This window comes from Diabrotica virgifera, chromosome 9 (assembly GCF_917563875.1).
Source record: "Diabrotica virgifera virgifera chromosome 9, PGI_DIABVI_V3a".
In the NCBI taxonomy this organism is placed as follows: domain Eukaryota; kingdom Metazoa; phylum Arthropoda; class Insecta; order Coleoptera; family Chrysomelidae; genus Diabrotica; species Diabrotica virgifera.
In genome coordinates, this window is record NC_065451.1 from 219,767,078 (window position 1) to 219,783,092 (window position 16,015).

At 35.1% G+C, this 16,015-nt stretch overlaps 1 protein-coding gene across 1 annotated transcript in view; it reads left to right on the plus strand.

Annotated features, from left to right (window-relative positions):
* The window catches only part of LOC126892057 (venom dipeptidyl peptidase 4), a 108,792-nt gene that overhangs the window by 70,517 nt on the left and 22,260 nt on the right, over nt 1-16,015 (plus strand). Inside the window, exons 3-9 of the mRNA XM_050661489.1 lie at nt 40-131; nt 5,548-5,622; nt 5,849-6,092; nt 10,970-11,139; nt 12,710-12,804; nt 12,867-12,996; nt 13,765-13,997. Coding sequence (XP_050517446.1) covers nt 40-131; nt 5,548-5,622; nt 5,849-6,092; nt 10,970-11,139; nt 12,710-12,804; nt 12,867-12,996; nt 13,765-13,997 — 1,039 coding nt within the window. The remainder of the gene's footprint in view (nt 1-39; nt 132-5,547; nt 5,623-5,848; nt 6,093-10,969; nt 11,140-12,709; nt 12,805-12,866; nt 12,997-13,764; nt 13,998-16,015) is intronic.

Here is a 16,015-nt window from a genome sequence, read left to right on the forward strand (position 1 = left end):
AATATTTTTATATAGTTATTGAAGATGTTATATTTTTAGATGATCAACTAATATACAGTGATAATGGCAACTTAGTCCTCCTGGATTTAAGGACTAACACTTCTTCAATGCTGCTTAACTCTACTGATAGTGTAAGTCTAAAAAAACATAAAAATAGGTACAATATACTATTCAACAAAGCAACTAAAGCTTCTGATTGGTGTATCATTTTAGCTGTCAAGTTCTATATATAATATATCGTAGACATGGATCTAACGCACATCCAGTCCGTACGATATACATACCGTTGCAGGTCATTATCTACATCAGAGATCTAAGTTGGCTTTGTTGCCCAATTACAAAAAAATTTTCAATTCATTTTAAATCAAATATATCACATAATTTTTGCGGAATGGATGATACAACAAAACAAATTAATATTCAGTGTAAATAAATATAAACTTTATAGAAATAGAAAACAAGAATTAAGTTATGATCTTATGGTAGGGGAACAAAGTATGTTAAATTTGCAGTCACTCGAGCGTTATGGGTACCTATTGGGTTGTGATTATTAGGTCCTAAAACCAAAAAAAGTTAAGAAAATTTTTCCATTTTAGTGGGGACTTTCCACTTTTTAATTAAATTTTCCATTTCCAACAATTGTTTTTTCCGATTATAGCGCCATCTATCCATAATCCAAAAAAATGTCTCGAATAAAAGTTGCTTATTTTCACCTAAAGAATCCAAACCGACAATTAAAATTTGGGGATCCCATTTAAGATTTTAAAGTAACCCCCACCCCACCTCCGTGGGGTGTCGTGTTTGGTATCATTCGATAGATTTAAAAAAAAAAACATTTTGAAAGTCTATTTTGCAATTTTTCGATCTCATGTTTATTTTGCGAAATATCGCGGGGTGTGTATTTAAAATTTTAAATTTATTCCCCACCCCTCTCCGTGGGGGGTCATGTTTAGTACCATTCGATAGATTTTTTAAAGATATTAAGGACGTATTTTTTATTTTTTTGACTTTCGTTCATTTCGCAAAATATTCGCTTTTTTTTTGTGAAACTTTTTGACTCACCCATTTCCTTACGCCCCTCTCAAATCGTCAGATTTTTGAAATCTACACTTTTTTGCATGTACTTAACTTACCCTATCTTAATCTGACAATTTCGAGTATTTTTAAGGATAGATTTTTTTTTCGGACCCCCTTAACGAACTTCCCTGTGTTAAGAGCCAATATATGGTAGATGTACATCTGCAGGGTACCAGGTTTCTCCCCATATGATAATCTGACGCGCTCGAGTAACTGCAAAAATCCCCGCTTGGGCTCCCCTACCATTACGTTAAAGTAAATTATAATAAAAACAATAAATAATAATAAAACCAGTACTTATAATAAAGAATAAAACAAATATGAAATGTCATCACCACAAGTGTCAAATAAATGTTACCATTTTATGCCAAAACGTCACCTTTGTTCGATCGCAGTTAAAGTGTAATCCGAACAAGTATGCTTTGCAAAACAATGCTTTACTTATACAAATTAAATGAAACAAGTTATTTTTCTTTAAATGTACATTAATAGAAATCTTCCAATATTATTTCTACGAGTAGATATATAATAAAATATGTCCAGTGGCTGTAATTCCAGTGTACTCGGCTAAATGATTCTAAAAAGTAACAGACTTACCGCCTAAATGTTTCGTGTTGGTATCGTGTGACGTCACGAGCTATGACGCGGATGACGTGCAACGGTATGTATATGGGACGGACTGTATACATCTGAGCTAATGTACTCTAGCCAATGGATGTGTTCATATTAGCCCTTTGTAATAATCGGTCCCTACTTCTGCATGAGTGCTGTTGTTATTGACAGCTCGGAAAATCTTTTCAGGAATATACTTGAGGCGACACTGCAGATTGACTTTGTTAATTCAAACCTGGTGAGACTTCTTACCAGAAAAGAAAGAAGAATCGATCACCCGAGTACTCCTCCTCGTTTCTACAGCTCCATCGACTGGAGAGGACCAGCCTGACAAAATTTTACAATCGGTTCCCTAGAGCTTCCTTTTATAGAAGGAGCAAGGCGTTAGTGACCACGATCTCAGCAGCAGATGTCCATCACCTTAGCCAAGATCGCTACCTCAGTCACCATTGAAGCCATCTGAACAAGCATCTGGCAATTTCCAGTGACAGTGACTTTGACCTCTACAGCTTTGATGCGAGGAAAGAACCTCAGCTTTTTAAAAAATTTGAGGTACCCTGGGGATTAGATCTTTCTTGCTTCTTCAGCAGCGTCTCACTGGTAATCTGATAATATCTTACTATGATGTATATATGGGAGTTGCATAGGAGAAACCTCAATCGCACTTCACTCCTAGAAGTACAGTTGAATCTACGATCAAGATTTAGATCATACAATCCAGTTAAGGGAAATCTGACCGAAAGTCGTTGTCGTGTAGATTACTTGAAATATCAGTTCCTATTGAGAACGACTTCAATAAATTTCTTGGGAGTATGAAAGGTGACTCTCTTGTAGTAGGTTCTTAGCCAAAATCATTCTCGCATATCCCAACCGTATCAGTATCTGCTTGGTATCGCCAGGTACACACACCCTCGACCAGTGGTCGCCAACCTGTCGATCGCGAGGCAATTCTGGTAGCTCTCATAACGATTTTAATTTAAAAAATACAAACTGCAAAAATCAGAGAAGCTTCCGAAAATTCCACAAAAAAATCTAATTGTCATAATATTAAACATAAACAGCGGCAACGTTGCGGTGAGTGATCTGTCGCTGACGCCATCAAGCTAGAATCGGCTATTGATAGAACCGACCTGCCGGACCAGCGCGTTAATGTTAGAGAACGATCTGGATTGCTTTGAACGGGATAAATACGCACGGCGCGGCGACGTTGCGCTTAGTTTAAAACTGAACGCGTAACCAACGTCCAGCGGTTGGGTTAATAGAGAACAACAAAAATAATATTATGGCAAGCAGTTGTAAGAAGGTAAAGACATACCACTTTCATTCGGAATGGGAAGACCAATACTTTTTTACAGAAGTTAAAGATAAAAATGTGTGTTTGTTATGTAGTACTTCGGTCTCCGTTGCTAAAAAAAGGAAATATTGAGAGACATCATAAAACTGTACATTCTAATTTTGAAAAATCATTCCCACTACATTCTGCCGCCAGAAAGGAGAAACTGAAACAGTTAAAAAACAGTTAATTCGACAACAATCAATATTTTTAAGAACAGTCGACAAAAATAAGGCTGCAACTGAAGCATCGTACCGTGGTCCCAGATAATTGCACAAAAAAAGAAACCATATGAAGACGGGGAAATGATAAAACAGGCGTTTTTAGAAGCTGCTGAGTCGTTACTTGCCAACTTTAGAAATAAAGACGAGATAGTTTCAGCTATAAAATCTATGCAACTTTCTGCTAATACAGTGATGAGACGTGTAGAAGTAATAAGCAATGATATTTTTTACAGTTAAGAACTGACTTAGATAACTGTGTTTATTTTTCACTTCAACTAGATGAATCAACAGATGTCGTTGACACTGCCCAGATGGCCGTGTTCGTCAGGATGGTTTTTAGTGATTTTACGATTAAAGAAGATCTTTTGAAGTTCATTCCACTGAAAGGACACACTACTGGACAGGAGTTGTTTTCTCATTTAAAAAATATTATTTCTTCCGAGAAAATTCCAATATCGAAAATGGTAGGCTTTACAACCCATAGCGCTCCAGCTATGGTGGGTTGTGATAAGGGTCTGGTGGCGTTATGTCGTAAAGATGAAACTTTTCCGCAATTTCTCTGTTACCACTGCATTATCCAACAGCAAGCATTATGTGGAAATTTCCTGAAACTAAACAACGTTATGAAACTGGTGGTAAAAATTGTGAACAAGATTAGAGCTCAAGCGTTACAAAGAAGATTATTCAGAACCTTGGTCGATGAAGTTGACTGTCAATACGGGGACCTACTCCTTCACTCTGAAATCCGATGGTTAAGTAGAGGAAGGTGCTGAAACGTTTTAATGATGTCCTATCTGGCATAGTTCAATTTTTCAAACAACGCGATGAACCGACTCCGGAACTAGAAAATTCAATCTAGCTTAGGGATTTTGGTTTTCTCGTGGACATTACAGAGAAATTAAACGAACTTAATTTGCAGCTTCAGGGGAGAGACAAAAACTAGCGGAAATGATTTCTGATATAAAAGCATTTATCAAAAAGCTGGAGTTTTGGGAACAAAACCTAATTAACAGCGATTCCAAGCATTTTCCTATTCTTTCAGAAAAAATATCTCAAAATCCATTAGAACCCTATGACAACAAATATCATGTAGAAATAATTTCTACCCTGAAGAGTAACTTCAAAGATCGTTTTAAGGATTTCAATGAAATGGCTTTAGTAGCGCAGTTTGTTGTTTCACCGTTTATGGAAATTGATATCCAACAGTTTGCAGCTTGTGTTATGCAGAACTTTGGCGAAGACATCGCTGCAACAGAAATGGAAGTCATTGAGTTTCAAAATGATTTAGCCTTAAAATCGTTAGTCTCAAGTACTGAATGTATCTGGCCTATTGTAAGTAAAGACAAATATTCAGTTCTATGCCGTGTTGCCTTGAAAGTGAAAGCATTATTCAGTTCAACCTATTTGTGTGAATCTTCTTTTTCCAATATGAAGTTTATTAAGAACAAATATCGCAATCGACTTACAGATGAACATTTGGATAATTGTATTCGAATGGCTGCATCAAATTATACTGCAAACATTAAAAAAATTATCGGTGAGTCTGAGTGTCAGCCTTCTCATTGAACGTGCTTTTTTATTTTTCAATGTTTATGTTTATGGTAGTGCGTTACTTTTTTGTTGTTATTATTAACTATTTTTAAATCATACGTGACATGCCGTTGTGGCTGGATAAAAGTTTGTGTTTATTTTTCAAACACCTTCGTTTGATAGGTAGGAATGTAGCTATGAACAAGTACGTACTAGTAATATTAGTTTATTATTAGTACCTATGTATTATGTATTACCAGTTAAATAGTAAAATACATACATATAATGATAAATTAACTGTGGATTATTTCATTTACGTTGCGTTACGTGGCTTCCGTGTCGGTAGCTCGCTGTTTATTCCAAAATTAACAAAGTAGCTCAACACATTGAAGGGGTTGGCGACCACTGCCCTAGACCATCAAAATAATACAACGGTGTCCCACGTAAATCCAGTGACAACCCACTTACTTTATGGAGGGAAACTAACTCTGTATAATACAGACTCGTGACGGAAGTGCCAGATTTAGACTTTGACCCACTACCATGTGCCACCGTCTAAGCATCCTTTAGCTAGTTCTTGATCTAGCCCCACATCTGTTCCTTTCTGTCATTTTCAGACTTATTTTCAACTCTGAGAGGTCCTCGTCCGCATTCTCTGCATTTAGGACACTACGAATGCTAATACAAGCAATAATTCATAAGAACCAGCAGTTTCGTAATATTAACAATAGCAGTAAGTATACTATCATTTATTTTTAATTTTATTTTTAGATTCTTCTTACTGCCTTTGACTTCAGACTCTCTGCAGACGGTCTCTATTTATTGGTGGCTCTAAACTACCAAAAGGTAATTATATGTTTTAAAAATACTATCAGTAGTAATGCAGATATAGTACAATCTTGACCTATTCCTCAAAATATTTCAATAAGTTATTGATATTTAAATTAGGTTTTTTGATGGAAACGTTGGAAAGTTTTACAATTTATATACAGGATAACATGGAATGATGAAAATTCATTTTTTCTTTTTTCCTACCGCTTTTCTACTGTTTAATTGTTTACTTGCTTTTCAGTTATTTCGACATAGCTTTATCGCCAATTACGTCATTATTGAGCTAAGTACAGGAGCAAAAATGGAAGCAATTAAAGACAATTCACCTGCACAATTAGTTGTTTGGTCACCAGTTGGTAACGGTTTTGTGTACGTCAAAGAAAATAACATTTATTATAAAGAATCAGCCAAGAATGATAAAACTGTTCAAATTACTTCAACAGTTGGATACATATCGAACGGAGTTCCAGATTGGGTTTACGAAGGTAAGTTGGTGATTTATAAAAAAAATAGTAAAATTATTTTTAAAAGGTAATATGTAGAAAAGTTAATGAATTAGCTAGACCTGCAATCCAAATACAAAAAAGCCGAAAAGCGCCGGGAGTAGATAAAATACCGGCAGAACTACTCAAGAAAAACAGAAAAAATTTGATAGAAAAGATGTACCAGCTAATAGAAGAAACATGGAGAGAAGAAAAAATCACCCAACAATGGAAGAAAAGTGTAATCTGCCGTATTTATAAAAAAGGAGACAAACTGTTACATCTTTACATCTGAATTATAGAGGCATCTCTTTATTTTGTTCTGGATACAAAATACTTGCAAACATCCTTAATCGAAGACTTCAACCTCTACCAACTATTTACAGTTAAACAAATACTAGCCAAAGCATGGGAATATGACATAGACGTTTACAATCTCTTTGTAGAGTTTAAGGAAACCTATGATTAAACAGATAGAACAATACTCCCTAACTCTATTGCAAGAATTTGGTATACCATCAAAATTAATAGACATGAGACAATAGACGTGTGGGTGAGCTGTAAGTAGTAACTGACTACTCACAGGCCGTAATGTGAGTATCTACCCTCTGGAAAAGCAACACACGTATTGTGTCGGGAGTTCTGTGTTGCCTGATGTTAAATCTAGTATTGTCTTAAACATCACATTCAATTAAATATAACACGTAAACTTTCTATATTTGTACACCATTTAAAAGGTTTTCACCCATATGTTTTTTTGGCTCAAGCACGTTAAAAACCTGTCAACAGCACTGATGATGAAGTTTTTAGTTTCAGAACGTTCTCTGATGTAGCCCTTTAAGGTTTTTTTTAAGTAAAATATACCTTTTACAAAGGATTTTATAATTTTTTTTTGTGGTAAATGGTATACCTACATTACTAGGGGATATTATTTACCTTGTGGATTCTGTGATTTATATTATTGTATTATTTGTATATTCAACTAGGCGTTTGACCTTGGCTGCTTAGAAACTATTTATTTATGGTATAATCTTAATTATTATTGTTATTGAATAATACGTGTTTTAGGAATATGTTATCTACAGTAAAATGCAATATCCTGTAAAATCATATTTTTTGTGCCTTATAATAATTTTCGGATGTTTATAGTTTATAATCGGATATTTGGAGTCTAACATTTACGATTAAAAATTATTCTGATTATTTCATTCATAGGAGATTCTGACCAATAGAAAGCTACAGAAATAAAAATTAAACTGATAATTTTTGATAATTTCCCGTCGTCAAGTATATTACGTCAGATGCCCTTCGTTGCTATGAAAAAATACATTAAGTGACATTAATGACAATTAATGTTTTAAAAATTATAAAATGATTTCAACCGTCAAATATTTATAACAACTGTTTGTTTAATTGTACTAATTTATACTTACATAAATAAATTACAATAAAATTTTGGTTTTGAACAGTTTTATTCATGAAATAATCGCAACAAATTGCACTCGATCTCTAAAATTAATATAGAATTTTTGCCCTCGTGACACTTTGACATAATTTCACTCGCCTTCGGCTCGTGAAATTAAAACTGTCAAAGTGTCACTCGGGAACAATAGGGCTTTTCATTCACAGTCATTTGTTTAGAGCTTCTGTCATGTGCCATATAATATTAATATATCCACGTCATACGTTATTATATATACAAATGATACAAACCAAAGACGTATGACGTAGATATATGAATATTATGTGACACATGACAGAAGCTCGAAACAAATGACAATCGATGAAAAGCCCTATTCAATAATTTTAGAGCTCTTGTGCAATTACTACTGACAATTAATCTATTAGTTATTAATTAATTAGTTAAAAAAATGTTACACGATGTTTAATTTACCAGTACCTACTGCTGTTATCAATGAAAAATCCAGACTTTCAGATTACATATAGAGTTTTCTATCTTTCTTTCTGCCATCAACCATTTTTTTAGACATTTACAATAGTTTGCTAAATTAGCTTGATGTTTGGTGGGATTAAGCCTTCATACGACAAAAACGGTTTGAACGATGATGTATCTCCAGGCAAAATGTACATTTGGCTTCTGAGTAGCTTTACTTATCGTTTACTGGTAAATCGTATTCTTCAAAAGTTCCAAGAGGGAATGGTTCTATTTTCTTCGATTATTCGTTTAGATTTTTCTCAATACCAACTCTTTGGCCTCCGATCAGATTCTTAGGACATCGCTAGTATTTATCACTTTGAAAAGAGGTCTCACACCATAAGGATCTGTTCCTAACAAAACTTTCCTTTTGAGAACATCGACCAGCCAAATGGCAAAGGAACCGTGTAGATTTTTAACACATTCTTCGTATCAGATCTTTTTTAAAGTGAAAAATTCATTATATCTAGATTCATAATCGAAGTCCTAATCTTTGGAAGTTGTGTGTTTGGAACGTCACAGGCTGCATACCCAATTTGCAACCTACAATGGACAAACGCTGGAAGCCAACACAACAGCTCTTAAGTTTCGTGTCATACTCAATTCTCCATGCATCCGGACCTCTATGGTCAATTTGGAAAAAAGTTGAAGCGCAGTGGGAATGTATATAGGAAGTGAGTCCAATATCTGCCAAAATTCCGAATTACCAGAGAACGGCAGTTCTCGCCAGTGGCGCACACCCACACCCCCATCATCATCATCTCATTGTTTGATTTGCGTGTATAGATTAAATGCTATGTGGAAATGCTATCAATGAGAGTCCCCGTTTAGGATTTTGTCCTCTTCAGGGTTTGTAGTGAATGTATTGAGTGAACAACGAAAAAATGGCCGCAAAAGCAAACAGTCCGAAAAACACACTGGGGCATGTGTCGTTTCCTGGCACACACACACCCCCCCACACGCGACACTATATATACACGAAATTTTCGATTTTATAAATCTGACTGAATTGAAAATTGGGCCAACTCCCATCTTAAAGTTCAGAGAAAGACTCACCCATTCATATGTCAACCATCCATTTTGGTCCAAGTGTGTGGATTTTACGGCCCTTCCTATTTAGGTCCCGTTTTTTGTTCTCGTCCCCAAAATTCCCAAAAACTTCGAAAATTTAAGTCCAGCCTTTGCGGCTTCTAATACATACTACTGATCATTACCTTTCCAACGCATATCTAATTTTGAAAATCAGTTATACCGTTCAAAAGTTACCGAGCTCAGAAATATGACTCAATTTATATTTAAAAAAGGGAAAATGTTTGTGGATATGTATGTATTATGTATATGTGTATGTGCGTGGAAAAGTTAAACCGGTCTGAATTTTTTTTCTGTGTTTAAAGAGGGGGTCAGGGCCAAATCAGAACCGGTGTAGTTTGCAACTTTTGACCACCCATAAGCCAGCTACAGGACTTGGTAGGTACAAAACGGCATATTTTTTGGGGGTATATATATATCTTCGGTTCAAGAAGAGACAGGAGAACCGCATATACACTAAATCAATAGTGTTGAGTTAAGCTTTCAAGTGGTGTGTAAGCCGTCAGGGTCAGACATACACACGGCTCAGTATAGCCGAAAAACTGAAAATTAAACTTTGAAAATTTTGGTTTTTCGACAATTACTCAAAATTTCAACCTACGAATTGCGCCAACGACTGAGCGTTTGTAGAGGGACTCTAAACGAATCTAACGGTGTATACCTTATATCCGGGAAAATTCGAATTTTTAAGTTATATGCTTCATAAATATGATCAAATCTATTATCTATGGGAAAAAACGGTTTTCAAGCTTAATAATTCCTGTAATAACTTCAGTCAGATCATACTTGACCTTAGATGCATTAGATACTACTTGTCAATACGTTTCAAACTCATGTTTAGTGATCAACATCGGTTAAGCCGTTTAGAAGTTATTAAGCTACAAAATTATACCATTAATAAAAAAAAATGTTCTATTAGTAATATTAACTTATATCATTTTAATAAAACTTATGAATTTTTTAAAGTAAAAGGTAAAGATTCTTTGAGGTTGAGTGACGAACTTTGAAATTTACCTTTTTAATCACCTTTATGTTAAAATATATAATATATAGTACCTACAAAGGAGTTTTCTGGAAAGTTTTAGACCAAAATCTCTTATAGAAAAAAATGTAGATAATAGATTATTCCCGAAATGGTTTATGTAGTTGTAGCGATTACGACGCTAAATTTGATCTGGCAACGGGGAATCCGAGTTTATTTACCGGCCATCCCAATGTTTTTTTTTCAATCTATTTCGAATAGAAAAAAAATTGAGTGTACATTCGATGGACACTACATCATTTGGGAGGGAATGCGACAAAGGCGACCATTTATAAAGCTTAACGTGTAATCGAGAAACATTGCATTCAACTGCATACATTTAATTTATAAATAACTTTGAAAACTCCTGATACAAGAATAAAAAACCGATAAACGCCGTAAAAATGAGTGGCGCATACAATATTCCAGCTACAAAAGATCTGATATGAATATTACGTGGCGCGAAAATGTATTTTCATTTTGATGCAAAACAAAATTCTAATTTTACTTTAAAAGATTTTTCCATAATATTTGCTAAATTTGAAGTAAGCGCGCCACAAAAGAGTTTCAAAATTCAAACTGTATCAAAGTTACTCTTTTGTGACGCGTTTTACATCAAAAATCTTTTAAAATAAAACTAGAATTTTGTTTTGCATCAAAATGAAAATACATTTTCGCGCCACGTGATATTCATATCAGATCTTTTGTAGCTGGAATATTGTATGCGCCACTCATTTTTACGGCGTTTAGCGGTTTTTTCCTTGTATGTATATTTACACACATTTAGTTTAGTATTTATTTAGTTTAGTATTTAATAATACTCTTTACTTTTAGAGGAAGTGCTAAGTTCCAACACAGCGATATGGTTTTCAACTGATGGCAAAAGAATTGCGTATGGTAGATACAACGATACGGAAGTACCTCTTATGGTAATACCAATATATGGAGAACCCGGAAAGCTTATATTTCAATATCCCAGAGCAAATGTTATTAAATATCCAAAGGTAATGCAACAATTATATAGCAAATTATTATATAGGGTATCCCAAAATTAGTGGAACGGTCGAATATTTCGCGAAATGAACATCGGATCGAAAAACTGAAAAATACAGTGCTCAATAATTTTCAAAAATTTCACTCCGCACCCTGGAGGTGGGGTAGGAAAATCTTAAAAAGGATCCCCATTTTTTATTGCAGTTTTGGATTCCTCATGAAAGAATAAGTAACATTTATTCGAAACATTTTTTAGAATTGTTGATAGATGGCCCTAATAAATCGTATTTTTTCGATTATAGCGCCATCTGTCAATAATTCTTAAAAAAAGAATGTGTGTGTACTTTGTACGCACGTAAGAAGTTATACTTCTATTGTACATATAATTTCAACGAAATAAATATACTTAATAGTTACAATACCAAAAATTAACAATAATTACCAAAAATTAACCAAAACTTAACAATACCAAAAATAAAAAAAAATGAATATGAATCGTCCGGGATTTGAACCCGCGATCTCTCGATCTCTGGTCCAATGCTATACCAACCGAGCTATCAAGCCCCGTGCTATTGATGTGTCGGATACAATTACACATCACGGTGACAAACAGATCAAAGTGAAGTATAAAAATAGATATTTTATTATCTTACGCCCGAGGAAGGCAAATCCAAAGACACAAAAATTATAATAAATAATACATTTACTAAGAACACTAATATATATTCTTTTAATGACTTATTTGCGCTAATACGTACACAATTTGAAAGATTAGCAACGAACTACATAGTGTCTGTCTGCGCATGCGCCAGGGAATTATAAAATTTCACCCTCGATCGTAAAGAAGTATAACTTCAAAATGTTTCGAATAAACGTTACCTATTTTTGCATGTGGAATGTGGAATCCAAATCTGCAATAAAAATGGGGGTTCCTATTTAAGATTCTTAAGTTACCCCCACCCCACCTCAAGGAGGTGGAGTGGAGGTCGTGTTTGGTGCCATTCGATAGACTTTTGAAAATTGTTGAACACGTATTTTCAGTTTTTCGAAACGATGTTCATTTCGCGAAATATTCAACCGTTCTGCTACTTTTGGGACAACTTGTAAATTAAAAAATATAACTTTGAAAGGAAGATATTCACAAGATTAATGGGTGCAGTCTATGAGAACGGTATTTGGACAACAATATATCTTTCAATTATAGGAGAAGTAGAAATAGTAAATGGTAGAGATGTAACGTCTTTCCAAAAAATAGCTAGGCAGATGGGTTGGACATATGTGTCAATAGCAAATGAAAATTACCTACCAAGATTAACACTATTAGCGGTACCAATAACAAATAGGAGCAGGGGCAGACCAAGACTGAGATGAAGGAGCGGTGTGGATGAAGACACGAGGAAGATCGGCGCAGCAAACTAACAACGATTGGAGATGAACAGAAACAACTGGCAAAATAGACTGAGGAAGCTCAAGTTTCCACTAAGACTGTAGAACCACTGATAATAATGATAGTAGATAGATATAGTGGAGACGTTATATATTGTAGTAATTTCCTTTTCTAATACATATTACCCTTTTCAGAGTGGCACACATAATCCAGTTGTTAGCCTGCATTACGTTAATTTGGAAGATACAAGCATTACATACGAGCTTAGTACACCCGACAATTTTAGCAAGTAAGTCAAATTATTACAAGAACCCAAAACTTTTATCACTTGCTATATAAAATACTTTTTAGGGAGAACATCTTATCTACAGTAGAATGGGCTAACGATGATGTGGTAACAGCCATTTGGATGAACAGAATACAAAACGAAGCAGTTATTTTGGCATACAATACAACTACAACTTCACCCGTTACAACCACGGTACAGTCATTTTATTTTAATATAATAAAATAATCATTCTTCTTCTGCATGTACCACGTCCATTCAGAACGTCGATTACCATCATAGTTATCTTAATTTTATTCACTACCACTCTAAATAAAATGCTTTAACCATGAAGTCTTTCTTCCTCTTGAACTGCATTTGCCTACTATTTTCTCTTGCACAATATTTTTTAGCAACCTATATTTGGGACCTCTCATTACATGTCCGAAGTACTCCATTTTTCTCTTCTTGACTCTTTATGTAATCTCAGTATTCTTGCTGGTACATTCTAGTATTGTGGAGAATCTTCTCCACCCAAAAAACTTAAAATTCTTCTACAGCACCACACTTTGAAAGCCCTAAGGCGATTTATATCACTTTTATTCTCAATCCAAGACTCGTCACCATAAAGTAAGACCGAGAATATGTAACAGCGAAGTAGAAGGATCCACAATACCAATTTTAGGTCTCTGTTAGATAATATCTTAAATATTCTTCTAAAAGCGGCTCTGGAATGCTCAATTCTGGATCTACTTTCACCGTGACTCTATGCATTACAGTTTGACTGATATCTAATGTAAAAAAATTGATCAACTTGCTCAAGTTTGGTACCATTTTCATAATATAGACGGTTTTATATTCTGTTGTTTACTTTTACGGGTATTTTAGTTTTTCCTATGTTCAGATCCATACCTGCTTCCTGATAACTCTTAACGACACTGTCAAGTAATGTTTAAATAACCATCAATCTTTTTATTTTTGTAGATAAAACATTTGAAGTCAGAGCATGGTTGGTTGGAACTATTCACTCCACCTCTATTTTCCAAAAACGGAGACAGTTTTGTAATGATCCTTTCTCAAGATCAGGAGAACAACGCAGGAGGCTACAGGCATATTGTACTATATAATGTAACCGAAAATGCAGAAGCACAAGCGCTGACCTCAGGAAAATTTGTTGTTACGGGCATTGTGGGATGGAATTTTGAGAAAGACTTGATGTAGGTAATAGATTTTTTTATTATTATTAAAAATAAAACAGAGAGATTTGTACAGAGAATTTATTTTGCCGGAAAATAGTTATCAATGTTCAAAAATGTTAGTGTTACTGATATGTTTTTTACAACTGTTTTGAGTATCAGCATTTAAACACGTTTGTTGCAAGTTAGTGGTAATTTAATAAATTTGATAAGCAACTTTTGATAAGTTTGAAATATTAGTTTTTTATTCTTCTTCTTCTTAGTCGTTAACCTAATGTAGGTATCATGATATCAGGAAGCTATTAGCTAATTTTTCCAATGTTCTTCCATTTCTGTCTATCTACTGCCATTCTCGCACATGCTGACAATGAACCAACAATAGTAGCAACAATATGGTCCGTATATCGTGTGGACGATCTACCTCGATTTTTTTTACCTTCTATCTTTACCTGGATGGTAAGTTTTTCAAGATTATTTTTAATACGAAGAATAGCTGAAGTGCAGATTCCTGGAAAGAGTAGGAGAGAAAAACCAAAGAATATCTGGGGGGAGACAATAAGTCAGGACATGTTGGTAAAGGGAATTAATATTGTGTGGAGAAATACAATTAGGAAAGCCGACCCCGGATAGGGATGAGGCAAAGAGAATGATAATAAGTCTTTTCTTTATGTTTATCGAGTTCAGTATAGATTCATTTGTTATTCGGGCCATCCATGATATTCACAGCATTCGTCTCCAGCAGTACATCTCAAATAAATCTATAATCTGTTTATCTTTTTCCACAAGGGATTCCGATACATAGGTGAAAACTGGAAAAACCAGACATGTTACGAGTCTCATTTTTCTATTGAATGTATTTCATGGCCTTTCCAAATTTTTGTTAATTTTGCCATAAAGATTTTTTAATTGCTGACCGGTATCTACCCGCTACCAGTGGTAGCTGGTAGATACTTCTCTGCGATCCCGGTAGGGAATAGATCTACTTCAGGAATAGCACACCTGCCCTACGCGAGCTCATGGATTTCCCCAACATCCCTTTACCGGGGAAACCATGTCCAAACCCAAAGCATTCCTATCTCCACCATTTCCTCCTTCCACATCCTAACCAACTCGCCAACACGCACTAGCCAAGCGTGGCGTTTTAATGGCTAAAACCCCAAAGGCAAATTTCCATGAAAGACGAAACTACTGAACGGCCCTCAGTCTCCGGCGGCTTCAACACCCCCAGCCAAGGTAGCGGGTGGAAAAGGGTTGGAGCAGAGGGTGCTAAGAATCCCCGGAAAAGATCAGGCTACCAAAAAGAACGACAAATGCGTATCACCTCATATAATGTTAGAACTCTTATATCGGACCAGAAGATGATGGAACTGGAGGAAGAACTGAAAACAATAAAATGGGACATCATCGGCCTCAGTGAAATCAGACGAAGAGGAGAAGCGCAAATTACCCTTAAATCGGGGCACTTATTTCATTTTAGAGGAGAAGAAGACACTTCAAATGGTGGAGTAGGATTCATTATACATAGAAAGCACGCCCAAAATATAACTAAAATTAACAGCATAAGTCCCAGGATTGTGTACCTCATCTTTAAACTAAATGCAAGATATAACCTTAAGATAATCCAGACATATGCTCCAACGACTAGCCACTCGGATGAAGAAACTGAAATATTTTATGACGACCTACAAACAGCATTACATACTACACCAGCATACTACACAATAGTTATGGGCGACTTTAATGCGAAAATGGGCTTTAAACAAGATGATGCAGAAGTAGCAATGGGCAAGTATGGGTACGGCGAAAGAAATGAACGAGGGCAAAGACTGCTTAACTTCTTACACCAGGAAAATTTATCCGTGATGAACTCTTTTTTCGATAAAAAGCCTCAGCGTAAATGGACATGGATAAGCCCAGATGGAAGGTCAAAAATGAGATAGATTTTATCATAACGAACAGAAAAGAAATAATTAAAGATATTGAAGTACTTAACAAATTTTCGATAGGAAGCGACCACAGATTAATCCTAGCAAGGATAC